The following is a 25,419-nucleotide window of genomic DNA, read 5'->3' as shown; positions in this document are numbered from 1 at the left end:
GGCCCGGGTCCCATCAATCCGGGGGCCCGGGCCCCGTTCTCCCGGAGGCCCGGGCCAGTTCTCCCTGGGGCCCGGGCCCGTTCTCCGGGAGGCCCGGGCCCGTTCTCCTGGAGGCCCGGGCCCGTTCTCCTGGGGGCCCGGACCCATCCACCCAGGGGATCCGGTCCCGTTCTCCCAGGGGCCCGAGCCAGTTCTCCCGGGGGCCCGGGCCCCATCCAACCGGGGGTCCGGGCCCCGTCCACCCGGGGCCCGTTCTCCCGGGGCCCCGGACCCATCCACCCAGGGGGCCCGGGCCCGTTCTCTCGGGGGCCCGGGCCCCATCCAACCGGGGGTCCGGGCCCCATCCAACCGGGGGTCCGGGCCCCGTCCACCGCGGGGCCCGTTCTCCCGGGGCCCCGGACCCATCCACGGGGGGTCAGGGCCCGTTCTCCCAGGGGCCCGGGCCAGTTCTCTGGGAGGCCCGGGCCCGTCCTCCCGGGGCCCGTTCTCCCGGGGGCCCGGCCCCATCCACGGGGGCCCGGGCCCCATCCACCCAGGGCTCTCTCTCTCTCTCTCTCTCTCTCTCTCTCTCTCTCTCTCTCTCTCTCTCTCTCTCTCTCTCTCTCTCTCTCTCTCGAGCGGGCCCCTGACAGAAATTTCGGGGGGGTCAGCTGACCCTCTGACCCCCCCCTGGCTGCGCCACTGCATAGGTCTATACAGCACCACGGCACCTCTTGCGATTTCATAAATAAATGCAGAAATACTTGCATGACGATGAGCTTACGGCAAAGTTAATTTTCAGTCATATTCAGAGTGCGTAGCTGCAATATGAACACCTGCTTTTATTTGATAAATTTGTTGCTATCAGAAGTTGCAGTAAACTCAACGATCTCGATGCAAATACGAAATCTCAAACATACCTATGAATTAAAGGGACTATCCCACCTTCTAAAATGTTGTTAAAACCAGTTAAATTGTGCCCGACTTTATAGATTGGATGACCAGGAACACGGTTCTGGCATTTATTTTTCATTAAACATCTTAGGCTTCCCATATTCCAAACACAAACTTTCAAATATGTGACGTCACAGCCCAAAATTACCTCCTTCCCCAGGCCACATTACTGTCATAAAGCTGATTCTTTTTACTCTGTAGGCACCACAACAAAGTTCAGACCAAGTTTTAAGCGATTTTTCAACGAACAAACCCATTTAAATCAGAATGACTAAACGAGGTGACGTCACACTAACGGTCGCTCCATGTTGAAGATAGGGCCTTGTACAAGGCCCATTTTCAAATGAAGGGAACGAATTTCTTCAACACCAAGAGGCCGCGGGGGTTGCAACCTAGATAGATAGTGGTTTCTGAACCTCGCCGGAAACTTGGCTATCTCAACTCAAACCCCATGTTAAAGGTGGGATAGTCCCTTTAATAAAAAGAACAATGCAATGCTTCCTTAGTCATGCTGTGGATTAGCATGGTGGCATGGATATTGGATAGTTCAATACTTGGGACCGGAAAGCACATTTACACACGGTTATAATCATTACTCCTTTTTTCTGACTCTTCACAAAAAAACGCACGAACCTCGTAACTGCCTGTTTAACGAGCAGGCGGGGCCGTTCACAGGGATGAACGGCGGAGGGGCGGCTCCGCGACCTGCCCTGTCAGCCCAGACGGATAGTTCTCGGGGCGGTGGGGAGGGGACGCGTCCCCCGGCCGTCGCCGTCGCCGTCACACCGATTTGCCGCGAGCTCGGGCGGCCACCGGTGACGATGTGTCGCCAGTTTCGCCGGCGCGGCGGCGGCGGCCAACTAAAACAGGCGCGGCGCGCTCGGCGGTTAGGCCCGGCGGCCCGTGTAACCGGCCCGGAGCCGCCGCGGACTCCCGCCGGGTATAGGGGCCGGGGGGCGGGGACGGAAGCGGAACAACAGACACCTGGGATGTCGAGTTGCCAAGGATGGGTAGGAGAAGGACGCTTGGAAAGAATGGACCAATGTTTAGTGTGAAAGTGAGCATATCAACTGAGATAAATACTTAAATTTCATTCTTTTTCATGCACGAGGCCTCTATATGGAAAGGAGTCCGATCCTGTATTTCACCCGATAAAAGCATTCAATTCAATTGATTTTCCGCATTTCTGTCCCTACTTTTAAGTTATGTTTGACAGACGTAAGGCAATGAGTGATGTGTTCACATCAATTGTATTCTCCGAAGAATGTCAAATGGTGCTTGACATGAATAGCCAATACCCAACTTTGTGCCATGCCCCTTTGTCTTCGCTGTGTCTGTTGCCACTAAGCCATGAGACATGCCTACAATAAACGTTATAAATTCAATATTGCAGAAAAAACGTTATTGATATACGACTGACCAACTATATAAGTACAGCCTATAGGGATTGGCACTAATTCTCATTCGCGCTTCATGCATCTTTCAAGATGGTTGCCAGCACTAAGAAGGTACGCTAGAAGGGAAACGGAACCTCCTGCATGAAGTTCAGAGAAATATGTTCCGTATTTATGGTCAAATAGCATGAGTGAAAGTCTGAGACGGTCCTCGCTCAGACAAGTGAAATGTGAAATGAAATACCGCGAGAGATGGATCGCAGTCATTCGTTTGATTTGGTGCGGATTAAAGCTGCTCTGAAATACTCTGCTGTGTGTAGCAGCTCCAGGAACTGTCCCGTAGAGGCACGCAGTCCTCGCAATTCGTGGATCTTCCACAAATCTGGCGAGATTCAAACCTTTGCGAGCGAAACACTGATGATAATGGAACAAGAGATTGTCTCATATTGTAGATTGGCTATATACGATTACACATATTCAATTAAATTTATCTTAGTTGAGGTGCCTATTGTGTACATGATTTGTTTTGAAAGGGAGCTTTGGTTAATAGAAATACCTACATAAAAAATATTCATGTAGATATGAAGTGTTGTCCCGTCGCTGTTGACATATAGTTGAATGAGGGAGTAAAATAACTTTGTTGTGTAGCACATTCTAAAAGCAATTGAACAAGAGCGACATTTAACTTCAGATTACTTTTGATTCCATAAAAAGCAATTGATATTGCAGAGGTGATATCATTACCTAATGGCAGTGCTGCCAGTGCTGTGATCCAGGTATCCATACCTGAAATAAAGAAAGTAAATCGACCACATATAAATGCATCGACGATATTTCTAAGCGAGTATGTAAGAACTATGATATGTGATAGAACTATGATAAGCTGTGTTGCCGTTAATACACGAGAATCGACGGGCCTCTGAGTTATTCACCCCAATTACTCCCCAACGGGCAGCACAGCATGGGGCTTATGCGTCGCTAATGCTCCGGCATAAGCTACATCGTCGAAGCGCAATTCCCCTCGGCAGAGACCGCCACAATTATATCTGTAATTGGCCAATCGTCGTCGGGTTTCTCGTGTATCTGAGGAGCGCAGGCTAACTGATGGCTCTGTCCCGAGCTGTGGCTATATCAGCGTCCAGAACGAATCGGCCGCGTCACTCGGCCGGTATCGGTTACGGCACGTCAGCAGCCGCAGTCGGTGGATCTGACGATCTCGACGCCGGCACTGAGGTGGCGCCGGGAGTGATTCACGCTGTCATCGGCAGTCACGGCGCCGCACAGACCGCGGAAGGCGACAGGCGCTCTGCCGCCGCGACCGCATTCCGGGCGGCGCAACATGTGCCGGGGCGCGGAGCCCCCGATGTGCCGGGTCGATGGCGAGTCGCGGACTGCTTCCGGCGCTCATCGCGGCCTTTTGCCGGTAACGGGCCGCCACCCGACAGCACGGCTGGAATCCGTTCAGGATCAAATCGCACTCGTTGCCATTAGCGGGCGCTATCGGGTCGGCCGGGGCCGTCGTGCCGTCTGAGCGGCCGCTTCAGGCACGTTTGGCGGTGATAGCCGCGCCGGTCGGGCCCCACTCGGTGGTCCGACGGCCGCCGTTTACTGCCGGCGGCGAGGGAGCGGCGTGCGGCCGGAGCTGCCGCCGCGACGCCCCGACCGACCGTCCATGGAGACCAGCCATCCGCAAACGGAGGGCCGAGGGCAGCGACAGATTTACGAGGCGACAATGTTTGTCCGGCAGTTAGCGAGCTATTGATAGCTCACATCAATACACGGCATCTGGGGAGACATGCGGACATATTTGAAGGTACTTTATTATCATTTGCAGAGGATTGACAGCGGATGCTTAAAGAGGTAGCCGTCGAAAGCGATGGAATGTAGAGATTGAGGGAATACAATTCTTTAAAAGTTCTCGATAAGGTATAATTTAATCAATCAAAACCTTGCACATATAGCAAAACGGGAATACCTATTTTCCGGTCAAGCTGAATCAATGTTGCGGTTATCAATTTCATTATTTCCCAGCAGTGTAAGCGAGCACGGGACACGAGCGCACGGGACAGAGAGGAGAGTGAGTAGAGAAGCACACACTGCGTAATAGAGGCAGCCCCACCACTCGCCGTGCTTATAACTCAGGCGCTGGCGAAATTAGAATCCAATTAGCCGCACTTCGCGTCACAGGTCGACTGTGTGCAGTGCCCTCCATTGTTTGCCCTGGGAGTGAGCTAAATTTAGCAAGCCTAAACTAAGCCTTAATACACACAACTTTTTTCCCGCACGAGTTTTACCTTTTATTTGCTTTTTGTTTGCTCCCAAGCGGTAGGTACGGTGTAATTAGATACAAGTGACGGGCAAGTTATTCTGGGCATTCCCCTTTCATTATCGCGAATGGCAGGCGTCCTGTTGTCAGCGCGCACACTAATTAATTCATCGCTGCTAGACTGCTCACTTCTACAGCGTTCACTTAACAGCATAGCGTAGGCTGAGCAAATACGCTAACTCTCTCTTGATAACAGAGTCGCACTGTGCAGTGCAGCCTTCCACTGGCTAGACAAACGAATAGAAAAAGGACAACCTCAGCGCCGAGCTGATTTCGCCGGCTAACCTGCGTCAGCTGCTCAATGTTTGCTGTTACCAGGTCACCACTGGAATCAGTTACGCGCAGATTCCGTGATCAAACGGTCTACTCGACAATAATTCGCAGCGAAAGAGGACGACAGACGAACGCTGCCGTCCGAACAGCGGTCCAGAAAAGTCACCGATGACGTCACAAGTCCACTGGCGATGCCGCGCGCGTCAGCTGGCCGTCGGCGGCGGCGACTACGGCGCACGACGTACCCGACAGCTGAAACAGGGTTAACACGCGCACTGCAGGGGGGGGGGGTTGTTTTCAACCCCCCCCCTGTGGTTTTTCGCAAATTGCGAGAAAACGGCGGCGCGTAGCGCAGCCAAATTTTGCCTACCTGTTCTCACGACTTTTGCACACCTTGAGTAAAAATTTTGACCCCAGGTGACCTATGGTCAGGTCACCAGGTCAGGTCAAGTGACCCTACCTCGAAACGTAAATTTCGAAGTTTGCAATCCCACCAAGCCCACAGTTGTTGAGATATGATCTTGAAACCCACAGGAAATAGTAAAGTCATCACGAGCTACAACTTGTATATCTCGGAATTTTTATATCGATGACCTAAGGTCAGGTCATTTTTGCGACCGGCCCATTATAAGTCAACGGGAGAAATTTCAACTTACTCTGAATGCCATCCTATGACTTCAATACGCTCAGGATCATAGTATTACAGGTCCCTGTTGGTGATTTCACCGAAACATATCACTTATGACCTTTGGAAGGTGATCTCCAGGTCATCTTAGGTCACCTGAGGTCACCAGCGGTTTTTCTTCAATAACTTGAGATTGAGTAAAGATAGAGACTCCGTTCGACGTTTATCGTGTTTTTCTCGTCAATGCGGATCGAATGATATGCAACATGACCTATTTCGGTATGCAACATGACCTAGACCTTGACCTGAGGTCAAATTTTCAACTTGACCTTTCGAGGTCATATTATATATCATTCGATGCGCCTTGACGAGCTAAGAACGATGGCGTTCGAATCGATCCTCTATCTTGTGTGTAAGACAAGTTATTCAAGAAAAACTACCGCGAAATTCCTGTTGTGAAAATCGTAACATTTTGTCTTCGGTGACCTCTGGTGACCTCGTTTTTGACCTGACCCAAAAATGATCTTAGTATTTCTTGTAGATCTCATCTTAACCTATCCAACGCCGTTTACCGCTTGTCGCTACGTTGCGCCGTTTTCGAGATCTCAGGGGGGGGGGTTGTTTTCAACCCCCCCCCCCCCTGCAGTTCGTGTTCGGCTCAGACCCGCTGCAGTGCGCGTGTTAACAACAGCCCGGGGAGAGGAATGGGTGACGTCAGAGAGGGGGAGTGATGTCAGGACCCGGAGAACTAACGATGACGTCAGATTACGGAATGGGGTGACGTTCTAAGGTCACCTCAAAGGATGACGGTGCCAAATGGTTACAAGTGGCGCCGGTCCCGTAGCTCAGTTGGTAGAGCGTTGGACTCCGCGTGGTGAGAGCACGCGTTCCCGGTTACAACAGTCCGGGTTCGAAGCGCGACGGGCGCTTGACATTTATGGGCCCCCTGACAGGTATGGTTGCGGTTGGTGGCAGGCCGTAGCCAGGTGAAGTCAGTGAGGGGACCGGCCGTGCGCGGCTATGTGCGCACGTTAAACTTTGGACTCTAAATTCTGCCATAGAACTGGGATTGCGCGATCGGAGGGTAGAGGGCAGGGTCACCGCAACAAGCCTCGCTTAGCGGTGGCTCTGTCCTTGTGAATCCTTCCCATCATCAGGTTCGGACTAAATTTATAAAAAAAAGTGGTGTCAGAGCGCAGATTTGGTATTGAGGTCATATACAACTGTTCCGAGGACTCGGATATGCACGAACCGCACATCCTATGACAGGAACTGATACATATGGCGGAATTCTCCGGATTACAGAGGGCTGAACAGACGCCGCGATGATGAGGTGACGTGACACAGCGATCGAAGTGGGACACAGACGGGATGTGACACTGAATCAGGCGCCGCCTCGTCACCCCGGCAGGACAGTCCGCGGTAGGCGGTTACCCGGAGATTGTAACTCATTCGTCCTCCTGACCGAGTCAGCCCCGTTCCTCGGAGAGGGGGGGGGGGCACCCAGCATAGCCTCGGGCCACTTCACGCGCGTCCTCCACCGCCTCTCTCCAGAGCGCGACAACGGAATACCGGCTCTCCGACTCGGAATATCCTCACTCAAGAGACACGATGAGCGATCCGGACTCCGGGGACACGGTCCAGAGTCAGTAAGGCACGGCCCGGAATCCGGCACGGTCCGGAATCGGCGGTTCTCCTGGGACACTGACGGGAATACGGAGAGCCACTGGGGTCGGAAGGGGAGTCGGTTCGGCGGCGGACATGGCGCCCGATTACCGGTCAGCAGAGATCATCGGTCATCTTCAGCATCCGCTGAGGGACATTCATGGGCACCATTGGAAATCGATGCCTCATGGACAGCGGTGGCCACGTTGCGGCGAGGGCTCCTGTGCGGCACGCAGCCGGCGGCGGGTGGGCGGTGGTCGGCGCCCCCCGAGAGGCGTCAGCGCGGCGCGGGCCGCCTGCCGCAGCCGGCGGCGGGTGGGCGGTGGTCGGCGCCCTCCGAGAGGCGTCAGCGCGGCGCGGGCCGCCGCGCCGCTCCTTAGGCACCGGCACGGCCAATGGATGGCCCCGCTGTCACGTTATGCGAGGCCATTGTCCAGACTTGTGTTTCACGTTATGAGCCCCTCTAACAAGCCTAATAGATGCACCGCTGGCTCGACCGGAGGTCTCGACGGGGATTCTTTGCAGACGCACGGCTGTTACGGGTCGGGGGAGCAGCCGGAATCGCTCCGGTCCCGAATGAGGGACTGCGGCCGGTTACTGCAGGCCGCCGGGAGCCCCTCAGGTGCGCTGACGTTTCGATGTTAAGCACCTCCCCGCTGCTGAGTGCGGCCTCACCTGGTCGATCAGCGGTGCAGCACGTGACCACCTGAACTGATCCCCACTTGACCAGCCGGCCACCGGCGAGCCAAGTGGTCGTGGACGTTTGACTGGCCCTCACAGCAGCGACAAGGCTGGAAAAGGTAACTACTTATAAAACGTGCCTTAGCCGATTGCAAATCATTGTGACGGAATAATGCAAAGGACATGTTTGTGAATTTCCCATATTGTTCACAATATTTGAAGGCTTTCAAAAGTGTCAACTCGGATGGAAGATAATAGGGCCCTGGGTTGATGGCCATTGTTAACTGCTCATGTCGAGGGACAGTGGGTTTCTTTACGACCCTCAGTATGATGTGAACGTGGCATTGAGCTGACGTTGATCATTAACCCGTCGTCCGGATTTAATTAGTGGAACAGCTGCCTTGTTGTGGCTTAAACAGAATGCTGTCGACTCGCCATAAAGTCGCCTGAGGGCTTGTGTCGTAATTAAATGTCTCCATTAGGTTCCTCTTCCCCACTTTTTCAGAGTCGCAATGTCCACCCGCAATGCACGGAGCCTGTGCTGAGGGCGGTTGAATTAGCGTGCGGAATAGAATTCTGATTACTTCATGGACGTCGCACATGGACGGAAGACCCCAGATACTGATGAACTAACACCATGTTGGGATTTGCCACATGCATGCTGGCCCGGCTCCAGGCGTTCCCACGTCACAGAGTGTGACAGCCGCGCCGCGCTGCGTCACCGTGACTGTCGAGAATGCCCGCCACCACCTGTCAGCGCGCCTCCAAACGACGCCATTCAGAGATACAGAAAATGCGACTGGCCAGCGGACAGAGGCCTCCGGGCGATAAGACTCGGCGCTATTCTCAGGTGCTGTGGACACCAGCACTGGTCTCTGTCCGGCTGGCAATGCTGAACATCTCAGCCCAGTTTCAGCACGCTGTCTCTGTCGCATGCAGAGGGATGACAGGGTCCGTCCCCTCAGTCTGAGGCGCCTCAGCTAAGGTGGAAATTAAGAACAGCGCAGATCGAGCTGTCAGACGTCAGGAGAGCCGAGGGGAGATGGCGGTGCAAGGCCCGTGAGCACGTGACCAGGGAGAGGTGCACGGACCGACCACACGTCCGTGTCACCTGATATGGTGCCCTGCACCGTGTCTCACATCGCCGTGAAAAACACCTGGCGGATGTGACACGACACGACAAGATCATCACGAAGCTGGTCAGTGGTCACTGCAGGTGCTGACAGCTCCGTCAATAAATAACAGCTCTGCCAAGGAATATTCAAATTAATTTACAGTAATCATGACTCTACGTCGTTCAAAGGGTTACTTCTAGATGGGTTTCCCTTCATTAGAATTCAATCATTAGCAAAATATGGCAGAAATGAAGCCACGCTCAACTCATTTTTATATCGATTGATATTCCACTTTATAATTACATGATATTCTTCAAAGCCGGAATAAATGCTCAAGGACCAGCTTGGCCTCTGGCTAGTGGATAACGAACCATATTTCTGTTTCCATTTGCATATCCATGTAAATTTGATTTCAGCATGCACCACATTTGTATATGCATTCCTCAAACCTCTGAGGTAAGGTGCAGCTGGCTGCAGTGGCCTGCTTACCTACATCGTAACTGTGCACGAAAACAGCTCCACGGTAAATCTGACGAAATGGAAACGTGTTACGCATAATCAAATGAATCATAATTTTCTAAAAATGTTTCGAGTCTGGCATAATCCATAAATCATTTTCATAGGAATGTTAAACGAGAGATTATTTTGATATTGTCAGCTGCACCGCAGCGACCTTGAGCCAGTCTTAGACTCTAAACTGTATTCATACCTAAATGTTCTTCGGAACCATAACCGAAAAGAGTCCACTTCACAATCTCCAATCCCATCAATAAATCCGCAAAGATCGGTGGGAGCTGGAAGTTGTGGACAGTTTCGTGTTCGATCGGAGGACAGACATCGCATCAAATCACCGATAAGGCGTGTACGGGACTCCGCACAGGCGCCCGCCCCCCCACCGGACGGGCCTGTGGCGAGCCTGTGTCGGGCAGGGCCGCGGGTCCGGCGGCCCACCCAAACACTATCAATCGCCGCGCGCCGGCCGCGCCGGCTGCCGTTCACAGGCCATTGGCGATACGCGGCGGCACCGTAACGTATGGCCGGCCGGCGCGCGCCAACCCAAACGGGCCGGCCTGTTTTGTTCTCGACGGGTCAGCCGACTCTCGACAGGTGCCGAGGTCACTTCCGCCTCGGCTTCGGTCCTCGACCCCACGGCGCGGTCCTACACTCCGGCCCCGGAGCCGCGGCTGTCCTGTCCTCACCTGGGCTGGGGATTATAGGGGTTTGACTCCCCAAGTGCCGGTAAAACAGCGCGAATGATGAGACTAAGCCTACATATTTGAGTTAATTTGTTCGTGGCCTTGTTGGTGTCAAAGTTTTTGAACGGCTGACAGTTTCAACATGTCAATCGTCAACGTCAATCGGGTTGTCTGTAGTTTTCCAGACAAGACCTGTGTACAGAAAGCGGCATATGATTTACCATTTTGCTATGGAGGAATAGTCTTATCGTGATTTAGACTCGCATTCTAAACCATAACTGTACCACGAATCTACGATTGTACACAAAATATGTAACTCCAAACACCTATCCTTATTTTGCCCGAGTTACCTCTTCATACTTTAAAATCCTAAGACGTACATATGTAGGTATGTATGTACGTATGTATGTATTGACATCCAAAAGCCTTCTACATATGGCGTGGCGATTACGGCTTAGATCCGAGTATAATGGGTAACAATCACGCGGGCAGGGAGAAGGCATACCTAGGTATACCTATTGCATGTAAACGTTTTAACCCTCGCCCTGGCAGGGCATTTTTCATAACACGGCCTGGCAGGGGGGGGTCGATGCGACCCCCCCTCGCGATTGGCTCCTATGGCACTTAGAAACACCAAATTTGGTAGGTAGGTGGGCTCCCTGGAGTTCTCGCCCCTGTGCAAATTTGGTTGCTCTAGGTCAATATTTAGGGGGGTTTTGGGCAGGGATGCGGAGCCGGAGCCGGAGTCGGAGCCGGAGCCGCCGGAGCCGGCATATTTTGCCCGGAGCCGGAGCCGGAGCCGGAGCCGTGAAACAAAATAGCCCGGAGCCGGAGCCGGAGCCGGAGCCGCCAAAAAAGGGGGCGACTCCGGCTCCTTTTTATTTTTTGAAGAGGAAAAAAAATAATAATTGACCTAGTTCGGTTTGACAGTACAAGGCAGTAAAACATATGGTACTTACGTCATGGGCCATCAAGTGAATGAAAAAATCCGAATATCCCCAGTATCCCACAGTACGCAAACAACTTCCTGTTTGCTCTTCCCCCCCCCCCCCCACGTCTACTGCATCCCCTGAACATGAGGACCAGTCATCAGGTGACGGCCATTGTTTTCAAACCAGTGCAGTGGACTGCGACTCCCAGCACCGTCTCATCCCACACACCCCCCACCCCTCACCCCCAATGCAGCCGAGACGGGTGTCAGCTTACGATGGTTCACTGAACTCCGATTCGCGGCGACTGCGTTTCCAATGCCATCGCTTCCTAGCCCTTTGTTCTGCCAGTTCTCTCCGAGGTGCGTTTGCGCGGGGACGCGGTGAGGCGGTCATGGCAAAGAGTAACGCGTATAACCAATCCAATTTTTCTTCCACCCGTATTTAATTGATTGCGTAGGGGATGTACTGAGTCGGAGCCGGAGCCGCCGGAGCCGGAGCCGCCGGAGCCGGACCATTTTACTCGGAGCCGGAGCCGGAGCCGGAGCCGCCATAACATTTCACCCGGAGCCGGAGCCGGAGCCGGAGCCGATTTTTTTCTCCGGAGCCGGAGCCGGAGCCGGAGCCGTCTGAAATTTCCACGGCTCCGCATCCCTGGTTTTGGGGGGTATAAATGTAAAAAATTCGCTAAAAACAGGTCAAAAGTTTTTCGCTTATAACTTTTGATCTAATTAAGATAGAGCAAAAAGAAAAGCACCAGTGAACTCAGCACGTCAAGGCGCGTCGAATGATATACTTTGTAGCTTGCTTAAGTGTACTTGAAGTTTTTCTTAAATTTTAAGTAAACTTAAATTAATAAATTAAGTTAAAGTTAACCAAATTGCATCATATCGCATATCATTCGATTCGGCTGATCACTAGGAACACAATGATACCATTTTTTAAGCTCTAGCGTCATTATGTGCCAAGTTATTGGCAAAAACGTCATTTGACCTCAGTTGACCTCATTTGACCTGACCCATTGATAAGTACACCAGACAAAGAAGCACCAAGTGACCTGCTGTTAAGTACTGTGGTTTCAAAGCACAAAAGTGATAGAACGAAGCGGATATCTCCAGTATTTTCCGAATTTAGTATTTTCCCATAGGCTTAACATTACGACGTAATGACCTCTAACTGACCTCAGGTCAGTGACCTCAAAAAACCCGAACTATATGTTATACAACTCGGTGACCTTAGCACATCCTGAAAGTTTGAAGGAAATCAGTGCAAAACTGTGAGTTGGACAGGTGCAAAAATAAAATTGAAATTTGACCATGACCTTGTACCGGTTTTTCTGACCTGGTGACCTGACCCAAGGTCACCCGGACCTGAAATTTTCAGGTCATATGTAAAAAGGTTGCCCCATAGGCTGTGCCAAATTTGGCGGCGCTGCGCGCCGCCGTTTTTACGCTATCTTCGAAAAACCTTAGGGGGGGGTCGCATCGACCCCCCCCCCTGCCAGGGCGAGGGTTAAAGCATATAATATGAAGAATTTCTGTGCTAGAAGAACTAAGGCATAATTCTGTTGAACAATAGCCGCTTGTTGACAAGAAGAATGCTTCCGCGCTCAGGAATAGGTATGGGGGCGTCTAGACGCGTCGGCCCGACTCTCTGCGACGAAGCGGCGTTGGTGTGACATTTGCAGAAACTATTCAGCACTTAGATGTGTCAACGACATCTTTATTGTTTTAATCAGCATATTTCACTGGGCGGAGGGTCACAATTCTGCCACGCTAGCTGACGATATATGTCACTGGAGATTTGTTGGAGTACAAAGACGGCAAAATAATTGTAGTGAGAAAATATCAGACACGGAATTGCTTCTCTTTCTTGAAAAGGTATTTTTTGCCGGTGGTCTAACGATAAAATGTTAAAAAGTGCTGATAAATAAAACATTTGTTTTGTGTTGAATGATTCAGCAAAATTCAATAGACGCTTAAAGGGACCCTCCCACCTTAAAAAAAAGTTAATGAATTGGCATGAAAGTGATGTCCCTTGGTTCAGAAAGAGCGAAAACGAATATCTACCAAATTTCACCGAAAAATATTCACTGGTTTTCAAGATATTAGGCTTTTACTTTTGTTTACTTTTTGGGATCTCCCTGTTACTAGCGACTTTATTTGGAAGCAATAATTTGGCAGCCTTAAAGTGCGGCAGACGTTGCGCGCAAAGCAGCGTATACCACCACGTGTAAACGATGGTTTTAGTCTAAGATTTAAAAATCGTTAGATCTCCGCTGACGTCAGAAATTCTAAGGGGGCATACCAATGCATTAGCCCCTTAGAATCCGAAAACTGCAAGTTTGAAATTCCATATCTTCGAATTAAAGCATTTATCGATGTTGTGAGTGCCCAAACCGGTATTTGCAGGCCATGGCCACCAATTTGGCTATCTCAACTCAAAACTAATGTTAAGGTGGGAGGGTCCCTTTAATGTCCGATATGAAAAAAGTCTGTGAACTTTTCCATTTTGTGATAACTGATAAGCTATACTTATTACAATTGAGCACACTTTCGTCCTTTTGACTTTACAATTGTTAACATTATGCGCCACCCAGGTGACACATTTTCTACGTAACGTTATCAGCAGACCTCCGGGGCTCCTATTTCCCAGAACGTGTTCCCGGCCGAGCCGCGAGATATTCCGATTCTGTTCGTTTTCCGTCTTCCAGCCGGGGCCCCTGGAGTGCGTGCGTTAACGATCCGCTAATCTGGCGCCGATCCTGTGAGCATTCATCAGCGCGTGAGCGATGGTCTCCTACCGACGGCGGCTACCTGGCGAGGGATCTCCGGGCCATGTGTCTGGGGCGCAGCGCTCTGCCGCCCTCCGCGGGCTGGCCGGAGCGCGGGCCGGCCGGAGTGCGGGCCGCCGCGCCGGTACCGGCCGGCCGGAGAGCGGGCCGCCGGTACCGGCCGGAGTGCGGGCCGCCCTCCGCGGGCCGGCCGGAGCGCGGGCCGCCGGTACCGGCCGGAGTGCGGGCCGCCGGTACCGGCCGGAGTGCGGGCCGCCCTCCGCGGGCCGGAGCGCGGGCCGCCGGTACCGGCCTGAGCGCGGGCCGGCCGGAGTGCGGGCCGCCGCGCCGGTACCGGCCGGCCGGAGAGCGGGCCGCCGGTACCGGCCGGCCACTGACGCCCGGCGGAAGGTCGCGGCACGCGCTGCCGCTGCCGCTGCCGCCGCGGTGGCCGCCGGCAGACCGATGCCGCGTGACGCCACTGATGGTGACGCATGGCACGGCAGACGTGCAATGGATGTCGGCGATTGGTCCAGCTGTCGGCGGCGCCCGTGCCGGCCGGGGCGCCAATCTGGGCGCCGTGTGCGCGCTGTCACCGTGACGGATGGCGCCGCCGCCGAGTCTGCATCACAACAAGGCCGGACGACGCGGGATCGGCCGAGCCGCGGGTATGACGAGTGAGGCCTTCCCAGTACGGCCGGCAGGCGGTGTCCGATCGGCGCGACACCGCGCTCGGACCGGGCGCCCGGATGGACGGTGTGACGCCTGCGGGCGCGCCGGGGATCCGTCAGCGGTCGGAACAAGGACCGGGATGTTTATCACAAATGTCCACATATTCACATCCAATAAATCTACATTCTGTGACGAGCCAAGTCCCGGTAAAAATGAGGCACGTTGCTGGAAGACGTTCCATGCATAGCATCATCAGATTCAGGGATATTCACAATACGAATTGCAGGACCGAATACGGCGTCCGCAGTGCCCGCGTGATATGCTCGATATGGAAACAGCTCAACTAGAGCATGGCTTCTTCGTCGACATTGCTGCGACGTGCTACCGATAATACTATGCAAATTCAAAATCACGGTGTCGAAACTCATGTTTTCGAGCAGACAGTGGACAGGGCTGAGGTCCAGATATTTGATAACCTTGTTTTCGACTTCCTGGGTTCTATGTAGGAGGTAACACATCGGACCATTTCCTGATCAACGTTCGATAGTGGTGAGTGATGCGTCACATTTAACTCCAGTTTATCGCGGACTTTTGATATTTCCGTTTGTTTACAAAAGGAGCCGACAATATAACAGCTTTAGATACATCAACACTTCGCAATCATCTGCTATGATCAATGTGATATATGCTGGACAGGATAACATTTTATGCTCTCGATAAATAACAGGGATTTTGTGCTAGAAATGTTAGCGAAAGAAAGACAAAGCGCGAATGCTTCAGCTTTTTACAAGCATGTAAATGCCGTTACCACATTGAGTAGTTCTTCTTAAATTTAACGCCCATTAAACTGCATAATTTTGGTGTCCAAGTCGACATTCCTATAAACCTTATCCGCATTTTATCGCCTTGTTCAGGGCGACGTGCCTGGGAGCCTTGCGAGGTTGCCAGCCGGTCAGCTCAACTGATATGATCAGTGCGCGCACTATATTTCCCTATCTGGCACGCAGTGCGGTACATTTTAGGAATGTTTTTATAAATATCACACGATGTGCTGTGTAGCCGGGCCGATGGACTGTAAAAACGGAGACCGACCACGGCAGGGCGACGGGTCCAAGGACGGCCAGCCAAGGTCGCCCTGTTTCAGGGAGGTCGACGCTCCTATAGTCCCTACCCGACACCACCACCTCTCTCTCTCTCTCTCTCTCTCTCTCTCTCTCTCTCTCTCTCTCTCTCTCTCTCTCTCTCTCTCTCTCTCTCTCTCTCTCTCTCTCTCTCTCTCTCTCTCTCTCTCTCTCTCTCTCTCTCTCTCTCTCCCTCTCTCCCTCTCTCCCTCTCTCCCTCCTTCCCTCCTTCCCTCCTTCCCTCCTTCCCTCCTTCCCTCTCTCCCTCTCTCCCTCTCTCCCTCCTTCCCTCTCTCCCTCCTTCCCTCCCTCCCTCCCTCTCTCTCTCTCTCTCTCTCTCTCTCTCTCTCTCTCTCTCTCTCTCTCTCTCTCTTTCTCTCTTTCTCTCTCTCTCTCTCTCTCTCTCTCTCTCTCTCTCTCTCTCTCTCTCTCTCTCTCTCTCTCTCTCTCTCTCTCTCTCTCTCTCTCTCTCTCTCCTGTGCTCCTGTGTTAAAATGATTTCCACTTTATATGAAATGAATTGCGCTAAAAACACAATGATGAAACGAATTGCACACAAAAAAAAACACAATGAGCAATGAGCATTGAACATCGTACAATTTTGTGGGCTAAATGCATCGCACTGGCAAACATTTTGAATGTATTTTGCTGCCGGTCTTTCCATCAATTACATTCATCTCTCTTTCCCACACCATTCAACAGCTTATGAATATACTGGCCTACGTCTTTACCCGCTGGATTTACCGTAGCAGAGCAGACGCATGTAGGCAAAAGGACGCATGAAGGCCCATGACGGACCAGACGACTCACTGATTTCCAGACTAGAAGCGCCTGAATAAATAGAAGAGCTAGCAGATCAAAAACGCTTCTCATCTCGATTTTTGCCTCCACCCCGGCTAGCGACAGCCACCAGAACAGCTCGTGGAAACGGCGGCCGGAAGTAGTGCCCACCGGCGGTGCAGTTCTAGAAGGGAAGCGGGCACCGCCGTTCAAAACAACTTCAAACACACCGAAACGTTTCCGAAACGCGAACGGGCGCTGGGAGGCCGCCCCGGAGAGTCGTGTCCGCTCACCTTTGTGACTCATCTCCTAAACAAACAGTTGATGAGCTAGAGGCGAAAGGTCGATGGCGCCATACATCAAACCCAGCTAAAATGCGATTTATAAAGAAAACACGTCTTTTTCGTCGTGCTTCCAAAACTCAAAATGAGAATATCTTCTGATATATTGTCTGGTGTCATTGAATTACTCTCGCAAGCCTCTTAAACGGACAGTTATCAGCCAGATCACGTCCCATTTGGAATAACGCACAGCGAACTCTTTGACACACACTCTCGGCGACACAACTACACTCGAATATTGCCGTACCGTACCTTTGCCGAAAGTCAAGTGCTGGCTGCCATTTTCCATGATAGATGAAAGTGGGGTTTGTCGGCAGCCGCAGACTGGCCTCGGGCCAATCGATTAACCTCGTGGTGACTTTTCGGCGACCGGAATGTCAGGCATGCCTCCGATGTTTAACGGCCGAGACTGACGACACACGGCTCGCCGGCCGAGCCACAGAGAAAGTCACCTGTCCCGCTCCACAACGTTAATCGCATGCGAGCTACATATGCCAATGTGCATACAGATTGGCCAACTCCTCGGAGCTCTTTGTTAGAAAGATGGAAGTTGCATAGTGGTTGATGAAGGATTAGGTGGATTTCAAGGCGGTATGCTAAATTATTTGAAGTATTCAGTCACGTACTTGCAATAAATTTCGTTCATTTCGATCAAGTCACATAAAAGGCGAAAGCTTAAAACTAAACTATACAACTGTTACTCCATTTACCAGAAATCAAGAAACTTTTAATGAACTTAGATGAAAAGGCACATTACATGCTACTGAAAATGGCGCGTAAGTAAATGATCATTACAGAGATCAAGAGATGTCTTTTCTAAGTGAGTTGTAGGCCATCCGCTGGCATTATATGCATTTGGTGGTCGGCATAGCCCAATTTCTCCCTCGCTTCCTCTCAACTCATTGCCCTGTGTGAGGTGACGACCGGCCTAGGCCAACGAAGAAAATTAGGTAAACAAATAGCATTACTGCCACTGACTCCTATATTTCGAAGTGTGTTTCGGACAATCAAAATACTTAGGCATTCTACAGAATGCCTAGGAGCTTAAGCCAGGCATTCTATAGAATGCCTTAGCAGTCAGGGATTCTATAGAATGGCTGATTCTACACATTGCCTGTAACATATACAAATGTCCATAAACGCGACTTCTCGGCCTTTTGGCTAAGATCAAAGTGTAGAGAAGCGCCTTACAGCACTTACACGCGTAATGTCCAACACGGCATGGCCATCCAATTCAATATGCGACGGTCAGCCTGACCGCTTCATTAAAGGAAATAGTTCACTTTTTAACATGGGTTTTGAACTGGAATAGCAGTTCCGTAGCTTGGGCTGAGACGAGCATAAATCAGGAGCTTTTACAGCCCAACGATCACCCTAGGCAAAGATATTCTATTTCTCGTCCCGAAAAAGGTGTCTTGCGGTGAGGATGTGTGCCTTGCATATATTTCCATCCAGTATGAAAAGAGCATGGGTCCCGAAAATTCTTCAGAAACTAGAGAGATTATCTACGAGAACTCTAGAGAAATTCTCGTACTGATCAATTAGGACATTCAGGGGAACATTATCAGATCGAGCAGATCGCCCAAATGCCGGTGGCTGCGATAATTTCTCTGTTTCTGAAGAATTTTCGGGACCCATGCTCTTTTCATACTGGATCGCGTGTGCCTTACAGAAACTGAAAAGTTCTTCCTATATCAAAATATAGAAAAAAAATCTTTTGTTATAAAAAGGTTTTATTTTCTTTGCTGATTATTTTGAACATAAAAAATCATAAATCGTTGCAAAAAAAATAATTTCGTGAAAGTGAACTATTTCCTTTAAGTACACGATGCTCGGAGATTGTTCCCTGACCCGCCAATAGTGATCAATAATGCCACCATTTATCACCTGCCCTGTTTTGTACCGATACCGAACTATGCAATCACGCCGTCCTATTCAGCCATCCTGGGAGCCCGCTCACCATTCATTACTCCCGCTCCTAGCGAGACGGTCGGCGCCGCGCGCGACATTCCTCCGCGATTGCGCTGGTCGCGGAGAGACAGAACCGTCCAGCCTCCCGGCCCGCCGTCAGGACGTACCGATAGCGGCGGCTCGCGGCCGCCTCGACGCGTTCCCGACGCGTCTCCGCCGTCGCCGACTGTCGACGATGACGCCGCCGGCGACGACGCGACAGAATGAGCCGCGCGCGCGCCACGCACAGCGGTATTGACACGGCGCGCGGCTCGCGCAGGAATCTCGATGGCGCGTTTAGCCGGCGCCCGGCGGACTCGGCCGCGGCACGCTGGCCGCCTTTCCGATACGGCGACAGCCCATTACGGCGGTCCCCCGTCGCCGCGCGAGAATGGCGTCCGTCACCGCGCCGGGATGGGACTGATGACGTCATCCGCCTGATACCATCCTACGGGAGCCGGGCTGGCTGAGATCGCACTGCCGGGGGTGTCGGCACAGGCCGCCCCATATGCAGATATTGCGCTCCGTCAGGAAATGAACACTTCTCGGCGGTGACCATGCCCCGGCAAAAACAAACATAAACAGCCGCCGGCCGCGGAGGCACACCGGCTGGCGCGGCGTGCCGCGGTCGTTTTTGTCCCCGCGTGGCGACCTGTGAGTGCGGAGGGCAGTCTCTTCTCAGTGGAACGCGGCCGGCGATGCGGGCCGGTCCCCAGACGGGCCCAACAGCCCCGACAGCTGGGACCGTGACGATATAGAGCAGGCGACCGGCGTAAATAACGCTGCAGTTTGGGACAGAATCGTCCGAAACTTCGGGCGCCGCTACAGTTTGTGGCGGTGCAAAGTTTACCTAAAAAGTGGGGTGAAGCAGAATTCAACTGCGTAGGAACTAGAAACCGCAACACTAAATTATGTGTGGTGAGAGAGACATGTCGGATAAGGTAGCAGCCTTTTGATTCGTCTCCAATGTCCGCGAGAAATGACTTATCTGTGAGGGAGGTAATTATGGTTGCAGGAGTTATCTGTTGCTGGGAGACTTGTCGGTCAGTTTGGTCATTACGGAATCAATTAACGAATAGTTTCAATCAAATAAGGCCTCAAACTTCTGGGAGCTGAGCATGATAATAAAACAATTTTCGGTTCAATTACAGTCTAAAGCAGCCTGTCTCACGAGTAACTTAATCGTGATTTCCAAAAGTGCACAACTATTGCAAAAATAATGATAAATGAACATGCACAAAAGAAGTTCTTCGCGTCCTTCCACAGATCGAATTACCAATGCAATAAATATAAAAGGATTACAATAAAACCATCTTCAAGCAGCCTAACGTAAACAAATATTAGCAAACACGCTTTTCTAAACCAGCATCATTGCGCAATTAGAACCAGAAAAGAAGCTGCTATAGATCGGCATCTCGATTGTTTTCGACTTGAGGGTCTTTTAGATGGAAACAATTGTCCGACAGCTACTCGGCAAGTTGGTATATAATAATGTTTCAATCAATCGGGCAAATGACAATATTGCGTCACGCTAAACAACAAGCAGCACAAATGAAATATAAATCATTAGGTGGTGACAAGGCATCCCTTCACATTTTGCACCAAGTACTCTTATTTATGAGCAGGTATAACGTAGTCAATGATATTCGGATAAAAGGAAGCGGTATAGTTGATTTATAAAAGGCTCCTGACACCATAGATGTTTATACTTTATCGCTTATACCTTGCAGGTGTGTACCACTGAAAACCTTCTTTACCTTTATTTCTGAAATCTTAGCCAATGGAACCACCGGTAATGGTAAAACTCGCCGATTCTCCTACCGTTCGCGCCACCTATACGCGTCCTCTCGCTGTGAAGCTGCCAAGTCATCCTGGCAATGTGTTGGACGTGATAAATGAGCAGGGCAGTTTCTGTGATATGTGGCACCTCTCCCATAAGTTTCTCAGTTTTACTGATATTGGAGCCATCATTTACGCCGCGACATGACGCCACTAAAAGTGAGCCTGATAGACTCGTAGGCCAGCGAGGAGGGGTTCTCCTAGAACAGTGAACAGTAAATCTGGTAACTGACGGGCGGCCTCTCCAGGGCTCCTGAAGCCATCAGTACCTCGCCGGGGAATGCCGTGCCCGCTGCGGTCGGCAGAGCGCGTCCTCAAGAGCTCAAACACTCGCAAGGCAAAATAAACCCCGCGGCGCTGCATTATAAACCCATACTGCCGAGTGAGCCCGTCAGGCAAGCGCAAGTCTGGGCCGTGTTACGCTGCCGACCTGTCTGAAGGCGACTTATGTGAGATGATGGATCCGGTGAGATAATATGATACGGTGTGGTCAGGTGAGAAAGCCAGATCCAGTGAGGTCAGGTCAGGTGAGCAGGTCAGGCGATGAGCCATGTCCGGTGATCGGGTGAGGGGGCGGCGCGGTACTCAGAATGTTGTGCCGAGCGCCCATGGACTCGGGCCGGGGTGGGCGGCGCGGTACTCACAGATCGTTTTGCCGAGCACCCAGACCTCCGGACGGGTGTGCACCTCCACCAGCACCTGCGGCATGCACAGCAGCAGCACGCACAGGTCGGCCAGGCTCAGGTTCAGCAGGAAAAAGTTTGTCGAGTTGCGCAGCTCGCGGTTCCGCCAGATCACCAGCGGCACCAGCACGTTGCCGACGATGCCGACAGTCAGGATCACGGAGCACGTGAGCGTCACAAGCACGCGCACGTAGACGGGGAACTGGGGCTCGTCGCCCTGCTCGGCGCCGCCGCACACGGTGGCGTTGTACTGGGCCACCACGTCCGGCAGCAGCGTCACGCACTCGGCCATGACTGCCGACCGGCGACCGACGGTGAGCGGCGGCGGCAGCGGCGAGCGGCAGCCACCGGCGCACACTGAGCGTTCACCGGCGGGTCGGCCCGGCCGGCCCGGCCGCCGCGCGCCGCCGCCACCGGCGCCCACCGCCCAGCGTCGCGCGCGGTACCGCCCCACCGCGCGGCCGCAGCTCCTCCGGGGGGGCACGGCCGACGTCCCCCCCCCCCCCCCGAGATGACAGCTCTCTGACGCCTGTCCGCAGTCCGCAGTAGCGGCGCAGAGAGAAGCTGACAGGACTCATCGGGCGATCGGATTGTGGGCAGAACTTCACCCGGTCGGGAGAGGCCGGTGTCGGCCTAACGTGACACAAGCACCGCAGGGACGGTGCAGTTCTTATGGTCACAAGAGAGCAGTTATATAGGAATCAATGAAACTAACTATAGTTAAGAATCATTGTAATGATTCAGGAATTGTTGTTTTAGCATAACTAATGTGGCCATGACAGACACTCATAAAAATTATGGTTTTTTACCCTCATTCTCATTGAACACTCAACTGTGAAACCAACGTCATGATGAAAGTAGACTGTCTTTTGTGCAACTTATTTCACAATGTCGTTATTCTGACCGTTCTTTTTAATTTTACGAGCTAAATCAAATCATGCATTGTTGATTGTGAACAGCGAAACATGACAAAGCCAATGCAATTCAATATGAACTTACCAATTGGTTTAGCTGAGCATCACCAGCTTTAACCCTCGCCCCGTTGGGGGGGGGGGCCATTTTGCCCCCCCCCCCCTGTGGTTTTTCCTGAATAGCAAGGAAAACGGCGGCGCGCAGCGCCGCCAAATTTTCAGTACCTTCCCGGGCATCAATTTGACACCTTCACACCAAATTTGAAGTCTTAGGTCACCTTAGGTCAGGAGTTATTGAGGTCAAACTGAGGTCATGTTCGAGCAAAAATGAGCAAAAAACATGCAATCTTGAAACGCTCACCAAATCTACAGTTATCAAGCAATTTCAAAGTTCTTTATATGGTCTAGTAGACAAAAAGCGGCGCTACAAAACTGCTATCTCGGATTTTCAAAATTTTTGGTTTTTGACCAAAAACAATCAAAAAATTGATTGTTTTTAGAAAAACTAAAAAAAATCCAAAATTTTTCCGAATTTCGAAAAAACCGGAATATATGTGATAGTCCCAGCGCTCTTCTATATACATACCAAATTTCAGATCGATATCTCGTTTTTTTAGCCAAGTTATAGCGAAAAAACTGTTCAAAAATGATGACGTCAAATTTTTGAACTCAATTTTTAGCGATTCTAGACCACGTACGGCAAAACAAAGACCACCATTGAACTCCCCGTGACGAGCTGCATCGATTCAATACCCACTTCATGCAAAAATATTAACTTTGAAATTTGACCTCATTTGACCTGACCTTGACCTGACCTTGACCTGACCTTGACCAAAACGTGACCTGAGCTGGCCCCAAAGGCTGCTTGACCCACATAATCGCATTTGTCATGTAAAATGGACCATAAAACATGTATCACACGACACTTTCATATTGTGACCCCCTCGTGACCTGACCTCTGTGACCTGACCTGGTATCAGTGACCTCAAATAGCAAAATATGTGTTTGAAGAACCCATCGATTATTTTCAATGAAATGCATTTTACTCGATTTTACAACGCATTTCTTGAAATGCCTGTAAACGGTGAAAATTGGACCTTTGACCTGACCTGTGACGTCATCAGTTTGACCTAGGTCAATAAAATTGGGTCACAAGGTAGTTCCCCGTTGGGGCTATCCAACGCCGTTTACCGCTTGTCGCTATGTTGCGTGGTTCTCGAGATCTTAGGGGGGTCAAAATGGCCCCCCCCCCCAACCGGGCGCGTTGCTCGGCAGAGCCCAACGGGGCGCGGGTTAAAAGAAAAATGCAGTTTGTATTTTCTTGTGATTTAGGCATGAAGGAAACCCTATAATATGACGATAGGGTGCAGAATGTGCCTAATGTACTTCCTACCTATCCAGAAGTCGCTATTTTCATACACAAAAAGTCGGAAGGGAACGTTTCAATGCGCTTATGGAGTTCTGCTGGGCTCTGACTATAGATTAGAGCTTGCATTGTTACAAGCTGTTTTTTCTTTATTTATAGCTCCGGCGCCGTTCCAGCTGCCATCGCAGTTCACACGCCTCAGCTTCAGTATGAATTGTTTATTCTTTTGAAGAGCGGAATGTCTCTGAGTGGCTGTGAAGTGTCATCAGGGACAGGAACCACAACTGCGAGACATAATCGATCGCGTCACATCTTCACAGCATGACTCGTCAATGCTCCAGATGACGTACAATTCTGTCGAGAAGCCGTCGAACCACAGACCGGTGTTCGAAATTGACGTGTAGCACGGCCCAGCGCGCCCGGGGCGGCATATGATCGTGACGCAGAGATGATCCATCGGGCCATAGATCAGCGCCGGCGTCACGGTACTGGCGTGATTCGACTCACTTCCCTACGGTCATAGCGCGTCCGTTCAGAGCCCAGCCAACGAGCGGCCAGTGCTGCGGCAGGCAGACGACTCGGCTCGTTTTTTTCGTTGCACTTATCGGGTTTATCTCCAAGCGGTGTTCCGAGGTTGGGGTGCCTCTTTGGATTGCTACCTGGCCTTGTTGGTGTAGCTTTCATCCATCGCTTTACTAACGGTAAATCCCGATATGTATCCAGCAAGGCTCATTCATTATCTCGCTATCCAGCATTTAGTGTGCACCTGTTGGCTGTGTGCTCTGAGTACACTGCGCCTCCTGTGGTGGGCCCGTCTGTCAGCCCCCCCCCCCCCTGCTGGGTGCTGTCAGCGGCCGGTCGGTCCGCCGCGTGTCCCCCGGTCAGCAGTGCTGCGTTCCGGCCGCCGACAGCCCGACCGGCTGGCGGCTGCGTGATGGATCCCCGGGGACCGGCCCGGCCCGACTGTGACCAACGCCAGTGTCAAGGTCGCGCCACGCTCCCAGCCCCGCATTGACCTTGATCGGAAATGAGGCGTCATGCTGGCAAAATAATCGAATCTTGATAATTTAATGAACCGGGATAAAGTGTTTGGGATAAATGGTGAAAAAAGATAGCAGGTGAATTACGATAAGTGATGGGTATTAGCTAGCTCCATTTAATGGATGTATAAGAAAAGCTCACCAATAAACAAAATCTAGTGATTCTATCAGAGAAATGTTGCAAGTGGTATCACTTAAAATTGAAAGCATGTATGATTACCTACTTGATTTTTTTCTAACGATAATGATTATCTTTGCATATCTAGGACAAAAATAGCTAGCACTGAGATTACAAAGAACGTGCTTAAACCAAGATCATGTAAACGAATGGCAAACGTATGTTGAGTGAAGAGTAGCTTAAATAATCCCTCCTCTCATTGTAGGGCGTAAAAAATGTCCATCCCCTGACGTAAATTCCTATAAGTGGGCGATTATTAACAACATTCCTTGTCCGCAGCACTAACAGGTGCATGAACTTTTTTTTTATAAATTTAGTCCGAACCTTTTGCTAGGAAGGATTCACAAGGACAGAGCCACCGCTAAGCGAAACTTGTTGCGGTGACCCTGCCCTCTACCCTCCGATCGCGTAACTCCAGTTCTATGGCAGAATTTAGAGTCCAAAGTTTAACGTGCGCACATAGCCGCGCACGGCCGGTCCCCTCACTGACTTCGCCTGGCTACGGCCTGCCACCAACCGCAACCATACCTGTCAGGAGGCCCATAAATGTCAAGCGCCCGTCGCGCTTCGAACCCGGACTGTTGTAACCGGGAACGCGTGCTCTCACCACGCGGAGTCCAACGCTCTA

The 25,419-nt window shown here is 51.5% G+C and overlaps 1 protein-coding gene across 1 annotated transcript in view; it reads right to left on the bottom strand.

The window, feature by feature from the left end:
- LOC122391183 (growth hormone secretagogue receptor type 1-like) overlaps positions 1-21,668 on the bottom strand; it is a 61,596-nt gene extending 39,928 nt beyond the window's left edge. Inside the window, exon 1 of the mRNA XM_043384863.1 lies at positions 21,258-21,668. Coding sequence (XP_043240798.1) covers positions 21,258-21,588 — 331 coding nt within the window. The 5' untranslated portion in view covers positions 21,589-21,668. The remainder of the gene's footprint in view (positions 1-21,257) is intronic.
- Positions 21,669-25,419: the final 3,751 nt, after the last annotated feature.

The sequence above is a fragment of the Amphibalanus amphitrite genome, unplaced genomic scaffold, assembly GCF_019059575.1.
Source record: "Amphibalanus amphitrite isolate SeventyFive unplaced genomic scaffold, NRLGWU_Aamphi_draft 000021F_arrow, whole genome shotgun sequence".
Lineage (NCBI taxonomy): Eukaryota > Metazoa > Arthropoda > Thecostraca > Balanomorpha > Balanidae > Amphibalanus > Amphibalanus amphitrite.
This window is presented reverse-complemented; position numbering and strand designations above follow the sequence as displayed.